At 43.5% G+C, this 16,929-nt stretch overlaps 2 protein-coding genes across 2 annotated transcripts in view; both read left to right on the plus strand.

Annotated features, from left to right (window-relative positions):
- PRIM1 (DNA primase subunit 1) overlaps positions 1-16,929 on the plus strand; it is a 94,499-nt gene that overhangs the window by 35,600 nt on the left and 41,970 nt on the right. The window lies entirely within an intron of this gene.
- On the plus strand, positions 7,345-16,384 carry LOC310755933 (retinol dehydrogenase 16-like). The gene is made up of 4 exons (XM_083599468.1): positions 7,345-7,889; positions 11,738-11,996; positions 13,474-13,631; positions 16,037-16,384. The coding sequence occupies exons 1-4, from the start codon at positions 7,577-7,579 to the stop codon at positions 16,252-16,254; spliced, it is 948 nt and encodes a 315-aa protein (XP_083455594.1). The 5' UTR covers positions 7,345-7,576; the 3' UTR covers positions 16,255-16,384.

Here is a 16,929-nt window from a genome sequence, read left to right on the forward strand (position 1 = left end):
CTGCCAGCCATATGGTTGGTGGGGCGCAGCTGGCGGACGTGCAGGGAAAGGGGAGGCCGGCGGCAAAGCCGCACAGCTCCCCCACTCGCTGGGGCACCCCTGTGAGGCCACTGCCCTGGCGTGACACACCACAAAACCCTATGGAAAAGATGGCTCTGTATATAACAGGCAGTCAATTTGATGTCTTGTTTCCACAACCTTTCCCACTGTTCCATCTCGATTGCATAACCGAAATCCTGGCCCCACCTAATCATGACCTCCTTTACTTCCTTATCCTTCAATTCCCATTTCAGTAATAAATTGTACATACGTGGCCAGAAAACATAGAAGAGTATTGATTAATAAGAAATTAAGAACAGAATTTATTTCTTCAGGTGGGTGAAAAGCCTTTGCTACAGAGAGGAGGGAGCCTTGCCTGGCAGGAATGCCTCTTACCCTCCTTCCTGCATCCTCTGTTGCCTCTGTGCATTCTGCTTGTTAAAAGGGACGAGACAGGCCATTTGTAGGAAAGGAACAGGACCATACAGGTTTTCTTGGGCTCTAGGCCCTCTTTTTATAAAAAATTATGGAGCAGTCAAAGGTTTTGCCAAAACTCCCTTGTGGGGAAGAAGATTGCAATGCAAGCAACAATGAGAATATCACATTGGTGCAATGTGTGTGTGTGTGTGTGTGTGTGTGTGTGTGTGTATCCCTGGATGCCAAGATCCAAGTTTGGGGTTGGAGAGATTGTGGAAGGTAGATATTAAATTCACAGCATCCTGTAACCTTAGGGAGAACTTCATGAAGGTGTTATATAGATAGCATCATACCCCCTTGAAACTAGCAGAAATGTATAAAGGAAGGTCACCGACTTGCTGGAGATGTAAAATAGATGTGGGGTCATACTACCACATGTGGTGGACTTGTGCAATCATTAGGGGATTCTGGGATAATATCTATAATGAATTCAAGAAATTATTCAGACACACTTTAAAAAAAAAACCAGAGATCTTTCTTTTAGGCATTTTACCATTAGAAATTAAGAAAGACATAAGACCACTGTTCATGTATGCCACCACAACAGCAAGAATTCTTGTGGCGAGGAAGTGGAAAAATGAAACAATACTGACAATCACAGATTGGCAGATACTCATGTTAGAATATTTACAACTAGCAAAACTGATGGAAAGAGTTAGAGGAGTATTGAACTAGAAAACATTTGGAGAATGGAGAATATTTCAGGATTATATGGGATCATATTGTACCAACCACACCATGTTATCAGAACTTGAGTGATCCTTTAAACACAACAAATACCATTTGTAGAGTAGATCCTTCCAGTTAGGCTGGGCATGGAATATTTGCTCATTAAATTCAGAAAAAAGAGGAGAAATACAAGTACGTTTGCCCTTCTGTGTGTGTGTGTGTGTGTGTGTGTGTGTGTGGTGTGTACACACATCTAGACACAAACACACACACATTTTTCTTATGTTCTGAATATAAAAAGACATTTTTATGGGCTTCTTATAAATGGAGAAAGAGAGAGAGAGAGAGAGGGAGAGAGAGGGGGCAAGAAAGAAAACAAAAAGTGGAGCTATATTTCCTGTTGAGCACAATTGATTTGCTTAAATCAGAAAAACAACTCTTGATCTTGTACCTCTCATTGTATTCTCCAGTTCATCACATGACAAAATATGTCATATGTGTTTAAAAATCAGGTCAATAAAGAATCACTAAAGAATGGGAGAAATACGTGGCTTATTTAAAAAATATTTGCAAACATTTAACTACATTAGCAGGAAGAAAACAACACAAGAAGTTAAATAATAACTTATTTGGTAACTTGTTGTTGTTGTTTAGTCATTTAGTCGTGTCCGACTCTTCGTGACCCCATGGACCAGAGCACGCCAGGCGCTCCTGTCTTCCGCTGCCTCCCGCAGTTTGGTCAGACTCATGTTTGTAGCTTCGAGAACACTGTCCAACCAATTTGGAAACTAGACAGTAACAATGGATTATTTAAAAAATCTTTGCAAACATTTAACTACATTAGCCGGAAGAACACAACACAAGAAGTTAAATAATAACCTATTTGGAAACTAGACAGTAACAATTATAAGGAACTATAGGGGAAATGCAGTGATAAAAGTGAAACCAGAAGATGAAACAGAAGGGGAGGAGGGAAGTCAAATTATGTTTTTATTTCTGAAGATGCACTACATTTCATATCTTTTGTTAAGCTGAAAACTCGAAAAATAAAATTAACAAACAAAACAAATTGGGTATCGGACCTTCAGCAAGTGGTGCATGTTAGGATATTTCCATTCCACCTTAAAAGGGAGCAGGCTTTGTGAGTCACAGAGTCTGCGTATTTCCTGTTCACAGGAAGTTTATGTTTTCTTTGCTTTCGTTTCTCTCGCTCTGTGCCTGAGCAGACCGAAGCAGGCAGTCATGTTTTTTCTTTGTTCTGACCAACGCTGAACAAACTTCTAAATAATGCTCTCCTGCGTGCCTCTTTCGCTGTGTGAATTCTGCTGATAGAGCGTGCATCAGCTCTGGACTGTGGCAAGCTATTTCTGGAGCTCGTGTCGCTAATTGCTGATACTGCGTGTCTACAGGAGATCGATGGACGTCCGGAGGCGACGTGGGGGCCATGATGGGCTTTATCTCCCTGGCAGTATCCCAACAACAGGTTTCGGGCCCAGATTCACGGCACTTACAGGAGAGTAAGATTGCGACAGACTGCTGAGGTATGTGTGGGAAAAGCAAGAGCAAATGAGGTTTTTCTGTTTGCCGCGGCAAGAGTCTTTGATGTCCGGCTGGCCTAATTGGCCTGGGAGTTGAGCCAAGCAGGCCTCAAGATTTATGAGTAGCCAAGATAAGGAGCCTCTGAAGTGAATAAGGCTCACGGCTCAAGTGAAGAGCTGGAATGGAGTTTTTACAAGCTTCTGAAGCTGCTGAGTGCCCAAAGTTAAATCGGCACAATTATGAGACCTGGGCAAAATGGTGTGAGAGTTTGCTGCGTCAGTTTGGAGTGTGGCATACTGTGTGTGAAGCCCCTCCAGTTCCTCTGACAGATAGATGGAAGGCCCAAGATTCGAAGGCCATAGACGTAATAGTCTTATCCGTCTCTCTGGAGGAAATTAAAACACTAGCTGGCAACATGACTGCACGTCAGATGTGGAATGCTTTGAAAGCAGCTCATCAGCCGGTCATCCCAGCCCAGAGTTTGACTGCATCGGAGGTCCTGGCTGTTTCCCAGAATGCGAGTGAATGCAGGCATGCTGAGGGCACCGGTTGCAAGCTGCAGGGGGAGCTGACTGTGATGTCATCCCAGGCAGCATTCCAGCCTCCAGGAGGAGCCAAGGAGTTGGCAGCTGAGAGCTCTGTTTCTCATGGGAGCCAAGGTCATCTTTGCAGAGGCCGGAAGGCCAGAAGTAAACAGAGACAGATGCCTGCAGATGGCCCGAAGCAGAAGGGGGGTGAAAGGCCCACGCCTGTGGAAAACAAGGCTTTGTTTGCTGGCACTGCTTCTCCAAAAGCCGAAGGCAAGGTTGATGGCCAGGAGCAGGGGGGCAAGCAGCAAAAGCCCACGCCGGTGGAAAACAAGGTTTTGCTTGCTGGAAAAGCTGCTCCAAAGGCCAAGGCCAGGTTTATTGTAGATTCTGGATGCACCCGCCATCTGGCAAAAGATAAGCATCTGTTTATCTCCTTCAAGCCTCAAGACAGAGAGATCCACCAGGCAGATGGAACAACGTTGCGAATTGAAGGAGTTGGGACTGTGAAACTGGCAAGTCTGCATACAACCATCAAAGATGTACTTTATGTTCCAGGTGCTGCAGACAATTTGCTCAGTGTCCCACAGCTGACTGGGCGTGGCTTTGAGATTTCCTTCAAGAGGAGCGTCTGTGTCATCAGGAAAGGCAAAGAGGACATTTTGCATGCAGAGTTTATAGATGGCTTATTCTGTATAACTTATGCTGACAATGCTGCTGCTGTGTCAAATGTTGATTCTTGTTGTGTTGCACAAACTAACAAAGTTCTTCATGCAGGATGTATTCATGAAGCACATCAAAGATTTTGTCACATGTCTTGGCAGGCGCTGGCCAAGATGCCTGAGTTGGTTGAGGGTTTGAACATCAAACTCTGTAAGTTTCACATGAAACATGTATCTTGTGCAGAGAACAAGGTGAAGGTTGCTCCAAAAGGCAAGGAGTCTAGCAGGCAGGCTTCCAAACCCTACCAGCTAGTCCACGCAGACGTGGTTGGTGCACTTGCGCCCACTTTGGGTGGAGCAAGGTACTTCATGGTTCTAATTGATTCTTTTTCCAGGTACATTCATGTGTTTATGCTTGAGCAGAAATCACAAGCATTTCCTAGGTTCAAGGCATTCTGTGCATGGTTGGAGAATGTTCACAGTAAACATATCGGCTGTTTGTTTACTGATCGAGAGGCTGAATTCACTTCTCGGCAGTTTGAAGCTTTCCTGACTGAGAAGGGAATCCAGCATAGCCTCTCAAGTCCTGGATCCCCATGGCAGGTTTGTGAGCAAGCAAAGCAAACATTGTTTCAAGGCATGAAAACCTTGTTGCATGATGCCAATCTCCCTGAGGAGTTTTGGGGGGAGTCTTTGAACTCGTATGTTTACACTTTTAATCGCAGACTGTCATCACCTATTGGTTGTACCCCCTATGAGAAGATGTTTGGTAAGAAACCTAACGTCAAGCACATGAGAATCTTTGGTTCTGACATGTGGGTACACACCCCACAGAGCAACAAGCTTGGGAAGCGTGGGGCACATGGTTTGTTCATGGGGTACGGAAAAGGTGCATACAGGGTATGGATGACTGACTCTAAGTCCATTAAGTTCACAAAGAGTGTTGAGTACAATCCTAAGTGGGGGGGAAATGTGGGAATATTCCAGAGTTACCCAGAGGAGGATGAAGGTGATGTGAAAAAAGCAGATAATGTTGAGGTAGAAGAGGAAGCTGAGGATGATGATGATGATGATGATGATGATCAGAGTTCGGATTCCAGTTCAGTGGGTGGCGCTGCTGCTGGTGTCAGTGACAGTGATGACATAGCAGACTACAAGAGCGCAAAGGCCTCAGTCAGACCATCTGATGCATCTGACAATGAACTGGAAGAACCACTGTTCACCATTGGTCACTTTTCTCCTAAGAAGGAGGAGATGAGTCCAGAAGACATGCGTCTAGTACGCAGGTCTGAAAGGGCAACCAAAGGCAGATCTCCAAAGAGATTTGCTGATGAGTTTGCTAAGACGGCAACTGCTATTCTTGGCAGCTCAGAGAAGGTGTGGGAACCTTCAAGCTTCAAAGAGGTTCAGGAGTTAACCTCTAAAGATGCTGAGCCTTGGCTTAATGCCATGAAGGCTGAAGTTGATTCCTTGAACAGGAACCAAACTTGGGAACTGGTACCGGTAGTCCCAGGAATGAGACTGGTTGGCAGCAAATGGGTCTTCAAGGCCAAGACAGACCAGAATGGCAAGGTTGTCAGACACAAAGGCAGATTGGTTGCCAGAGGTTTCTCACAGGTACCAGGACAGGATTACCACGAGACCTACTCACCCACTGTCAAATATGAGAGCATTTGGCTGATGCTCAAAATCGCTGCAGAGGAGAAACTACATGTTTCCCATCACGACATTAATATAGCTTTTTTGTACGGGATTTTGGGGGAGGAGCTGTTTATGCTTCCACCTGATGGAATGCAGATACAGAAGGGAATGGTCTGTGAACTGCGGAAATCCTTATATGGTCTCAAGCAGAGTGCCAGGTGTTGGAACACAAAACTCACTGAGACATTGCTTTCTCTAGGTTTTCACCAGGGCAAAGCTGATCTGTGTGTGTTTGTCAAAGAGGAGGGGCAAAACAAACTGTATTGTTTATGTTTTGTTGATGATCTTCTGATGTTTTGGAAGAATCAGGCTTTTTACCAAAGCACCCTAGCTCAGCTGAAGGAGCACTTTGACATGAAGGATCTTGGTGAGGTATCCAACTATCTTTCTCTGCAGGTGGAGAGGGACCAAGCAGGTAATTTTCTGGTACACCAAACACAGAAAATTGCTGATGTATTAACCAGGTTGAATTTGGTTGATGCAAACCCAGCAGGCACACCGATGGTGACAGGTTACCAGGTAGATAATACTGCTGAAGCGTTTTCTGACACTACGCTGTACAGATGCATTCTAGGCAAGCTGAATTTCATTGCTAGATGCTCAAGACCTGACATAGCTGTAAGCACTAACCTGCTTAGCAGACATGCTAATAATCCTACTGTTCAGGATTGGAAAGCTCTGAAGTGCATAGCCCGCTATTTGAAAGGGACTTTGCACTACAGGCTGAGGTTCACCAGTCAGAAGACTGGAGGTCTTGAAATCTTTGCAGATGCTAGTTTTGGAAGTGACACCACGGATGGTACAAGCACTTCTGGAGTATGCTACATGTACAACCACTGTCTGTTTGACTGGCTGTGCAAGAAGCAGACGACAGTAAGCCTAAGTTCCTGTGAAGCAGAACTCAATGCTCTGTCATTTTCACTCATGGATTGTGAATGGTTGATGCAACTGTTTAAGGACATCAGAGTTTCTGTGAAATGTCCTATACAAGTGTATCAAGACAATAGATCCTGTTTGGCTTTGCTGAACTCAGAGAGTTGCAAGCAAAGAACCAAGTACTTGCAGATTAAGCTACATCGTGCAAGAGAGTGTATTCAGAAAGGACTCATTCAGGTGTCCTACATGCCAGGAAATGAAATTCCTGCTGATCTGTTGTCTAAGGTTGTTAACACAGAACAACTTAAGGTTTATGTACAGAGGTTGCAATTGGGTTGAACCACAGGTACTACAGGTTACACGGAAAGGGGGAGGATGTTAGGATATTTCCGTTCCACCTTAAAAGGGAGCAGGCTTTGTGAGTCACAGAGTCTGCGTATTTCCTGTTCACAGGAAGTTTATGTTTTCTTTGCTTTCGTTTCTCTCGCTCTGTGCCTGAGCAGACCGAAGCAGGCAGTCATGTTTTTTCTTTGTTCTGACCAACGCTGAACAAACTTCTAAATAATGCTCTCCTGCGTGCCTCTTTCGCTGTGTGAATTCTGCTGATAGAGCGTGCATCAGCTCTGGACTGTGGCAAGCTATTTCTGGAGCTCGTGTCGCTAATTGCTGATACTGCGTGTCTACAGGAGATCGATGGACGTCCGGAGGCGACGTGGGGGCCATGATGGGCTTTATCTCCCTGGCAGTATCCCAACAACAGGTTTCGGGCCCAGATTCACGGCACTTACAGGAGAGTAAGATTGCGACAGACTGCTGAGGTATGTGTGGGAAAAGCAAGAGCAAATGAGGTTCAGTTATTAAGAAGCTAATTAGAGCTATTGTTTATACTTCTATTAGCCTGCCTCTGCTCCAAGCAGCTCATTACTTCATGCAAAATTCCTCCTTCCCCTCAATAACACTGCGAGGGAGGATAAATAGAGCAGCGAGCTTCATGGTGGAGCAGGCGTTGGGATTTGGTTTCTCCAAGGCTTGCTAGGTCCCTGTGTGTCCCCACTCTTGCAAGCTTATTGCCTGCTGGTTTCAGCCATGTGGCTCTACCTGGCTGCCCTGCTGGGGCTTTACTTCCTTCGCCGATGGTTCCAGGAGAGACAGACAGTGGAGAACCTGACGGAGAAATATGTCTTCATCACCGGCTGTTCCTCTGGCTTTGGGAACCATCTTGCCAGGCATCTGGATGCCCGGGGTCTGTGGGTGTTGGCAACCTGTACCACCCAGAAGGGGGCAGAGCAGCTGGACAAGGTCACCTCAGAGCGCTTGAAAACCACCGTTCTGGATGTCACCAGTACAGAGAGCGTTGCGGCAGCGACAGAGTGGGTGAAAGATCAAGTGGGGAAGAAAGGTAGTTTTTTGTTGTTTTGTTTCCATGCTCTGGATCAGGCCAGGCATTATCTGTATCATCATCTGCTTATCTTTACTCCACTTTCCCACAAAATGTGGTCTGAGTGACTCCCAATACAGTGGTACCTCGTGTTAAGTACCTAATTCGTTCCGGAGGTCTGTTCTTAACCTGAAACTGTTCTTAACCTGAAGCACCACTTTAGCTAATGGGGCCTCCTGCTGCCGCTGCACCGCCGGAGCACAATTTCTGTTCTCATCCTGAAGCAAAGTTCTTAACCCGAGGTACTATTTCTGGGTAAGTGGAGTCTGTTACCTGAAGCATATATAAGCTGAAGCATATGTAACCCGAGGTACCACTGTATATCAAAAATAAAAAGTATGACCATTTAAAAAAAGTATTAGAAACAACTAAAATCAATAAGGCAATGAATGGGGAAGGAATTCCATGGGGTCACCTTAATTCAGCCTCTGTCAAGACCTGCTACGATTGCCAAATAACCTGAAAGATTATTGCTTTGTGCCTTTGACAGCAGCTTGTTCTGTGAAGTCACACAGTGAAACTTCATTTTGTATGAAGATAAATGTTCCTGTCTGATAATGTCCACAGATACAAGAGACCATAATCAATGCTGCAAGATTTTAATTTTAATTTTTAAAAAAATTAATTAAAAATGATCAACCTGATTCTAAAAGCACAGATGCAAGATATAATCAGTGTTGCAAGATTTTAATTTTAACTGACAAGCAGCTGCAGAACCTCAAACTGATTAGCCAGCATTTGCAGTGTAGGAGAAGCCTCTGGAGTCATTTGGCTGATCTACATTGATTTTTTCCTCCTAATAGCTGCTGGGAAAGGAGGCAATTTAGATGGGGGAAAATACTTGGAAGAAGAAGGGACCAGAGTAGCTATATTGCAATATCTTTTAAGATGCTTCCCATTTAAATGTATTTGGGGAGCCCAGAGCAGAAAATATGGAAGGTATGGGGTCACCTTAATTCAGCCTCTGTCAAGAGCTGCTACGATTGCCAAATAACCTGAAAGATTATTGCTTTGTGCCTTTGACAGCAGCTTGTTCTGTGAAGTCACACAGTGAAACTTCATTTTGTATGAAGATAAATGTTCCTGTATGATAATGTCCACAGATACAAGAGACCATAATCAACGCTGCAAGATTTTAATTTTAATTTTAATTTTTAAAAAAATTAATTAAAAATGATCAACCTGATTCTAAAAGCACAGATGCAAGATATCATAATCAGTGTTGCAAGATTTTAATTTTAACTGACAAGCAGCTGCAGGACCTCAAACTGATTAGCCAGCATTTGCAGTGTAGGAGAAGCCTCTGGAGTCATTTGGCTGATCTACATTGAATTTTTCCTCCTAATAGCTGCTGGGAAAGGAGGCAATGTAGATGGGGGAAAATACTTGGGAGAAGAAGGGACCAGAGCAGCTATATTGCAATATCTTTTAAGATGCTTCCCATTTAAATGCGTTTGGGGAGCCCAGAGCAGAGAATATGGAAGGTATAACCTTCTGGGTCAGGCCAATGTCTCTTCTCATCCAGCATTCAGTTACCAGCAGATGACTTCTCGAAAGCAGCAATCAAGCGCACTCTCCCTTCCTGTGCTTTCCAGCAATCGGTATTTGGAAGATTTTTGCTTCCAGCTGTAGAGGCAGAGCATAGACATCTTGGTTGTCCAATCCACTTTTAAAACCCTCCAAGTGGGTGGGCATCCCTATCTCCTGTGGCTGTTAGATCTATATTTTAATTAAGAGAAGTACTTTCTCTTAGCTGTCCTGGACCTTCCAACATTCATTAGATGTCCATGAGTTCTAGTGTTGGAGAATGAGAAGCAGTGTGGTGCAGTGGTTAGAGTTTCAGACTAGGACCTGGGAAACCTGGGTTCAAATCTCCACTTGGCATACTGCTCATTGGGTGAGGTCCCAACACTGATCTTTGGAGAACTCCAGTTTCTACATCTCCCCATCTAGATATTCCATTTATTCCTCTACTCTGTGTCCTGCTTCTTAACCAGTTTCATGACTGCTCAGCTTATTCAGGAGTCAGCAGTCTAAGTACACTAGGTCAACTGGATCAGTTTTATCCAACAGATCTACTTTGGATAAGCCTTCATGCTCTTTGCTAAATTTCACGTAAAGGCCTCCCAAAATGGCCTCCAGAGGTCACTGGTTGGCCTTCCTTTTAAAACTGTGTGAATCCCTGGGGAAATATTGGATCTCCAGCAATACTAAGATCAAATACAAGAGCAGGGACGCATACTGAACTCTCTCTCTCTCTATATATATATGTATATATCTCCAGAGATAAAACGTTTGTTGTTCAAAATTGTCTGTTTCAGTCCAGTGTTTTCTGTGTTGTCTTTCTCAATTTGTAGATTCCCATTTTTGGTTTTTTGAAGGAGTGATGTGAATAGAAGCTTTAGGACTCCCATGCTTTTAATTACAGCTTTCCTCTTAACAAATATTGCCCGTTTTATTGCTTCCTGTTGATAGTAGTTGGGGAAATTATGATGAACCGCCCATTCAACTTAAAAAATAAATAAATCATTTTTATTGGTTTTCAATTACAATCCAATAACAGCCTCATTATAACAATAGCAATTTATAATACAATTATTATAAAATTGGAACCAATTGTTCCAATGCCGAATTATATAATTTAGATAAAGTGGCCCCGTGTGCTAAATTTGATCATTCTATTATTTTCTTTATTTCTGCCTTCCAAAATCTTATTAATTTCCATTACATTCCAGTCATAATAATAATCCCTTGTACAACAACTGCAATATTAATAACTTCTATTCGTGTTGACACGTTAAATGATTTATGAAACTACAAGCGAGGAACTCAAACTACATCCTTGTTCTTCCTGTGTGTGGCAATTCTTCTGCCTGTGGTATTTCTTCCGGTCCTTGTAAGATGTTATGTCTCCCCACCCACCCAGTTGTTGCTGTTATTCTTCATGCCTTGGGCGGAGCTGATATCCCAATGTTGTTCCAGAAATTTCTCCCTTGTTTCATCCCGTGCTTCATTGTTCTGCAACTTTAACAATCCTAGAATACATATCAACCAAAATATAGACCACAAGAATAATACTACATCCACACTTCCAAAATCTAGCATACATGCAAATGTTATGCTAGGTGGGAACCTGGAACAATAATTGTCCCTTCTTCTTCTTCTTCTTCTTCTTCTTCTTCTTCTTCTTCTTCTTCTTCTTCTTCTTCTGAAATAATTTTTATTTGATTTTTACAAGATTATAACAATATCAAATCCATATCCACATTTAGAGATTTCTCTGAATCTTCAGACTTCCCCCTTCCGCTCCATGGGCCGTATTATCAACCTTTTCAACTGCATATTATTTCCTCATCCAAATTTTATGTCACTCCATTTTATCCATAATAATTTCTACATTACAAGTGTTATTGCAGTCCTGCTAATGTTTTCATCTGCTTACAGCGGTGTCTCAAGTCAATTGTAAATTTTCCCCATTCTTTATTAAAGTTTTGGTCTTCTTAGTTCCTGATCTTTCAGGTCAGTTTTGCCCTTTCGGCATAGTGGCAACCACTTAGTTTGCCATTCTTCTCTGGTAAGGACTTTGTCTTCATTCCATCTCTGGGCAAGTAAAATCCATGCGGCTGTCGTTGCATACATAAAAAGTCTTTTCTGTTCCTTTGGGATCTTGGTACCTACAATTCCTAATAAAAAGGTTTCTGGTTTCTTTATCAAAGTTATTTTAAACATTTTAAAAATTCATTATATATCATTTCAATTCATTACATATCATTTCCTTTGGGAAATAATAGCTGTCTCTTCTTGCACAGGGCTCTGGGGCTTGGTGAACAATGCGGGAATAGCTGTCCCATCAGGTCCCAACGAATGGCTGACCAAAGATGACTTTGCAAAGGTGATCAATGTCAACCTGCTAGGGTTGATTGACGTGACGCTACACATGCTGCCGCTGGTGAGGAGAGCCAGAGGGAGGGTGGTCAATGTGTGCAGTGTGAATGGACGCCTGGCCTGCTTTGGAGGCGGTTACTGCCCATCAAAGTTTGGTGTGGAAGCCTTCTCTGACACCCTGAGGTAAAAACAAGCTCTGTAGCTTACTTTTGGTTTGGTTTGGTTTAGTGACGTGGTGTTTCTCCAGGTGTAGGGAATAAAAAACAGGTGGTGGGAAATCAGGCTGCTGTCAAGGGCTGAACCTTAAATCACAGATCAAAAAGCAGACATTTGCACTGTTTGAGAGATAAGGATCCAGCTCATGCTATGCCCACACTGGACCTGAAATACATTTGCTCATCTCCAGGTCTGCGGGGAAATATGTTTTTTCAAAATGCAAGCCTGAGATGAGATGGGAGGGGGAAGGTGCGTGCATGGACTCCACAGATCTGATTGAATTTGCTCCACCACCGATTAGAACCCATCACCTCTGCCAGCCCCCCTCCAGACCCCCAGATGAGGATGCAGCCCTGGCAGCACAGGTGCCAAAACCATCGTGCTAACTACCTCCCCGCCATTTGGTGAGGGTGAACGGAGAAGTTGTGGCTGGTTCTCAAAGATGGTTGGTTGTGTTTTGAGAGATGACAGCATCTTCAGAACAGTAGATCACCTGGGGGGGGCACCAGAAGGGGCAGGCTGGGTTACAGAAGGGCTTGCTGCCTCCTCCTCCATCACTACTGCTGCCTGCACCACCTTGTTGTCTCTGCCGGAATCCACACAGGGCCATCAAGGGGCTGCAGGGTCCCTGCCAGAGAGCTTGGCACAATTAGGACATGTTCAGTTTTTCACCTTTCAAATTCCAAAAATGGGGGTGCTAAAAAGTTGTAACATGACTTGGGAATTCAAAAGATATTTTGCTTCAATTGATACCATTTAGTTTTGATTGGTAAGTAAAACGTGTGGAATTGCATAGAAATCATTAAAAATGATTGCCAAGGACTTGCAGCTACGTTGTTGTTGTTGTTGTTGTTGTTGTTGTTGTTGTTGTTATTAAGCATTCATTACCTGACCTTTTCAGAAGGCAAAATAAAAATTCTATGATTTGCTGAGAGCAGCTGATGTGCTTTTTAATCAAATGTAGGTTTACCAAGCTAAATGTTGCCAAATCAAAACAGTAACAGCAGATTTGAATTTCCCAAACCCAAACACATACTTTTAAGACCGCTCACGGAAGAAATCTGCAAAAATTAAGCTTCCATCCAGAAAAGAACACCCCCTAATTGGCACATGGCCAAGGTGTGCAGCACTCAGGCACATGCCAGAAAAGGGAAAGATGAGAGAGTAGAGCAACCAGCTAAGAAGGTAGGCAGAGGGCAGGCCTGGGTGGTTGGGTGACCCTGGCGCAGACCCCACCTGCTCCTGCTGAGGACCCCTCCCTCTCGCAAGGCCACCAGCTTGGCTGACTCTGCCCTCTGCCAGGCCTGGCAGCCCTGCTCCCCCAGAATCCCCAGGCGCCTAATTTGTTTTGCATGCCCGGGACCTTTCCTAGCAGTCAAACAACCCACTGTTTTTTAGACTTCAGCAGGAAATGATGTTTCTTGACTTTTCCTCCCTCGTTCAGAAGAGAGCTCCATCCTTTTGGAATCAAAGTCAGCATTGTTGAACCAGGTACTTTCAAGACACCCATACTGTCAAAATCAGCTGAGTCCTACGAACCTATATGGAGCCGGTTACCTTCCGACCTCAAGGAATGCTATGGGCAGAAGTACTTTGAGCAATGTGAGTAGACATGGGGGAGAAACTCAGTTTGGTTTGCATTGTAATGAAAGCTACCTAGTTCACACTTAACAAAACAACACATGAACCAAAATTCAGACTCATGTAAATTTAGTAATGCACTTTCTCCAAACAATAATGTGTACAAAAATGCATACTGTTACAAAAGCCTGGTGTCTGCCCCCTCAACAACTTTGCACTCCCCCAAAAAGTCTCACCAAGTCCAATCCATATCCCAATTAAGCAAAACCCTGGTATTTATTAATTTCTAGGGCTTAGCTATATCTATAACAATACATTAGTAGGAAGTATGTATCAAAAGTGAAGCTAGCATACAAGAATACTCTGTGTTAGAGAAAACTGTTTGCAAAAATGTGTCCCTTGTGGAAAATTGCATATAAAAATATTAAGAGAAATTGGCACTAAAATGCTGGTAAAATTTTGTGAGAATTTTCAAACCACAAACTGAAATGTGGAGAACTGAAAGGTTGAAAAAAATGAGAAACAGAATCTAAAATTGACAAGCTGAGCCATCCCTGACTGAAATTTCTTTTTTCAAAATTTTGTACGAAACTTTGAAAGAAAATATACAATGCTTAATATCCAATATCTTGTTATCAATAGCAAAAACTAATCTAAATTAGAAACACAAATCAAAAGGAAGAAAAAGAAAAAGAAAAAAGGAAGAAAAAGAAAAAAGAGAACTTCTGAATTCTTTGTCTGTCAGCTATATATAGAAGATTATTCAAAACATCCACTCCAAGATGACACCCAATGATTCCACTTTCTATAAACCAATATTTCCATTAGTCCTCAAACCCAGATATCATAAATTCATTTTCTTTTTCATGCAAAAAAGTGTATAAGGAGTTTCCAATCTTTAATAAATAGTGACAAAGATTATTCTCTTATTAAACACGTCAACTTCACCATCTCAGCTAAATCCAATATTTTTTACACCCATTCCCTCATGGTAGATAATGATGAATCTTTCGATCTTTAAGCATAGAAGAGTATTGCCACTGTGATCATGTACTGAAATAATGTTCTGCAGTCTTTTTCTAATTGTCTATCCATTATTCCTAGCTGGAAAAGTTCCGACATCAATTGAATGTGAAACTTTAAAATGTTCTGCATCAATGTATGTATTTGAATCCAATATTTCTTGGCATTTTTACAAGTCCACCAAGCATGACAAAATGGGTCTGCATATTTTTCACACTTCCAACAAACATTTCAAACACCTTTCTGCAGTCTAAATATCGTATTTTTTGCTCTATAGGTCGCACTTTTTCCCCTCCAAAAATTAAGGGAAAATATGTGTGTGTGTCCTATGGAGCGAATGCAGGCTCCTTGGCTTCAGCGATAGCAACGCGAAGCCTGGAGAGCGAGAGGGGTCAGTGCGCACCGACCCCTCTCGCTCTCCAGGCTTCAGGGATAGCCACCTGAAGCCTTTGGAGTGCAGTGGGAACTCGCGCTGCTCTCCGAAAGCTTCGGGTTCCTTTTGCTGAAGCCAGGAGAGCAAGACTCTCCTGGCTTCAGCAGAGAGGGAGAGCTACGCAGCGCCCCTTCAGCAAAGCGGGATGTGCTGGTCCCAGGGGGTTACCGTGCGGTGTGGTCCGTGTCCGGTCCGAGGCTGAAGCGGGGTCCAAGGCAGGGAGTCGGGCATGGTCAGGAACTCTGGCAGAAAGCAGGACAGGGTGCCAGGTGGAATAGGTAACCAACGATGTTGCTCCCGCAACCTGGGACTGGGCGGGCTGGTCTTTATCTCTTCTGAGGCATAGGGGCCCCGGTCCACAGGTGACTCGCCTCTCCTGGCCTGGAGGCGAGCACTCCTCCTGCGAGAACCTAGTTCCCTCCGCCTCTCTGCCCTGAGCCTCTCCAGCTCAGGAAAGGCTGGAGGGTTACTGGACCCAGAGGCAACCTCACCTTCCCCTGACAGGGCTGGGAGAGGAGCACCTGCAGGCAATGGGTCCTCGATCACCCCCAGAGCCAGAGTAGATTCAGCTGGTGTCTGCTCCTGAGGATCCAGCACAGGTGAAGGCCCTTCAGGTTCAAGCCCCTGCCCTGGCTCAGCCGGCCCTGGAGGCGGGGATTCCTGTGCAGGCTGGGATTCCTCAGGTTCAGCCTCTGAATCAGATTCCCAGGCCATCACACGGGAGGAGAAATGAAAGGGGCTCCATATCTCCTGCCGCTTCGCTGAAGGGGTGCTGAGCAGAGGGGGGGGTTTCTTGTTCTCCCCCTCTAAAACAAGGTGAGTCCTATGCTAGGGTGCATCCTATAAAGCGAAAAATACGGTACCATTGGTACATCATTTTATGTAGCTAATCTATACCTTCAGCTTCCTAAAGATTCTAGGTGCCACCTAGGCTGTTGCAAGAATAATGTTTCTTTTGCTTCACAAACAGGTTGCAAAATAAGCGAATATTTCCAAAAGGCTGGCAGCAACAACCTTCACCTGGTCACCGACTGCATAGAACATGCCCTGTCATCCTGCTCCCCTCGCACTCGCTACTCTCCAGGCTGGGATGCAAAGTTCTTGTACATTCCTGCCTCTTACTTTCCATCGTCCATCGCTGACTTCGTGATGAGCCACATTTGGCCTAAACCAGCTCAAGCAATATAGGGTTGTTGTTGTTTTAAAACAGCGACTATAGAATAATCAAAATATACAATACAACAAAGTAAAGAACCAAGAGGCAACTTACTATTATAGATCCACCATTCATAATTAGATATTACTTTGAAACATAGGAGGGTTCCAAAGATGTTATTTTTGTTTCAAATGATCCCTATAATTAAGGGGACAAAGATCTTCAGAGAGTGGCAAAGAATGATTTCAAGATATATCTGGCAGGGCAAGAAGCCAAGAATACAATTCAAGTTACTAACAGATGCGAAGGAAAGAGGTGGTTTTGCCCTGCCAGATTTGAAACTATATTATGAAGCGTCTTGTCTCTATTGGTTAAGGGAATGGATAAAACTAAAAAACAATAAACTGTTAGATTTAGAAGGATTTGATAACAGATTTGGATGGCTCGCTTATCTATGGTTGGAGAAGAAGAAAAGTCATAAAGGTTTTGAGAATCATATTTTCAGGAGTTCCATAATAGAAATATGGGACAGGTATAAAAATATACTGGAACCTAAAGTCCCACATTGGTTGTCTCCACTAGAGGTTATGAGTGTAAAGAAAATTAATATGAGAGGGAATTGGATTACCTATGGAGACTTAGTAATTAAAGAGGGGGGGAAATGGAAAATGAAGCCATATGAACAAGTTAAAGATTATGTGCTTGAT

Source organism: Podarcis filfolensis (assembly GCF_964270895.1).
Source record: "Podarcis filfolensis genome assembly, chromosome: 2".
Lineage (NCBI taxonomy): Eukaryota > Metazoa > Chordata > Lepidosauria > Squamata > Lacertidae > Podarcis > Podarcis filfolensis.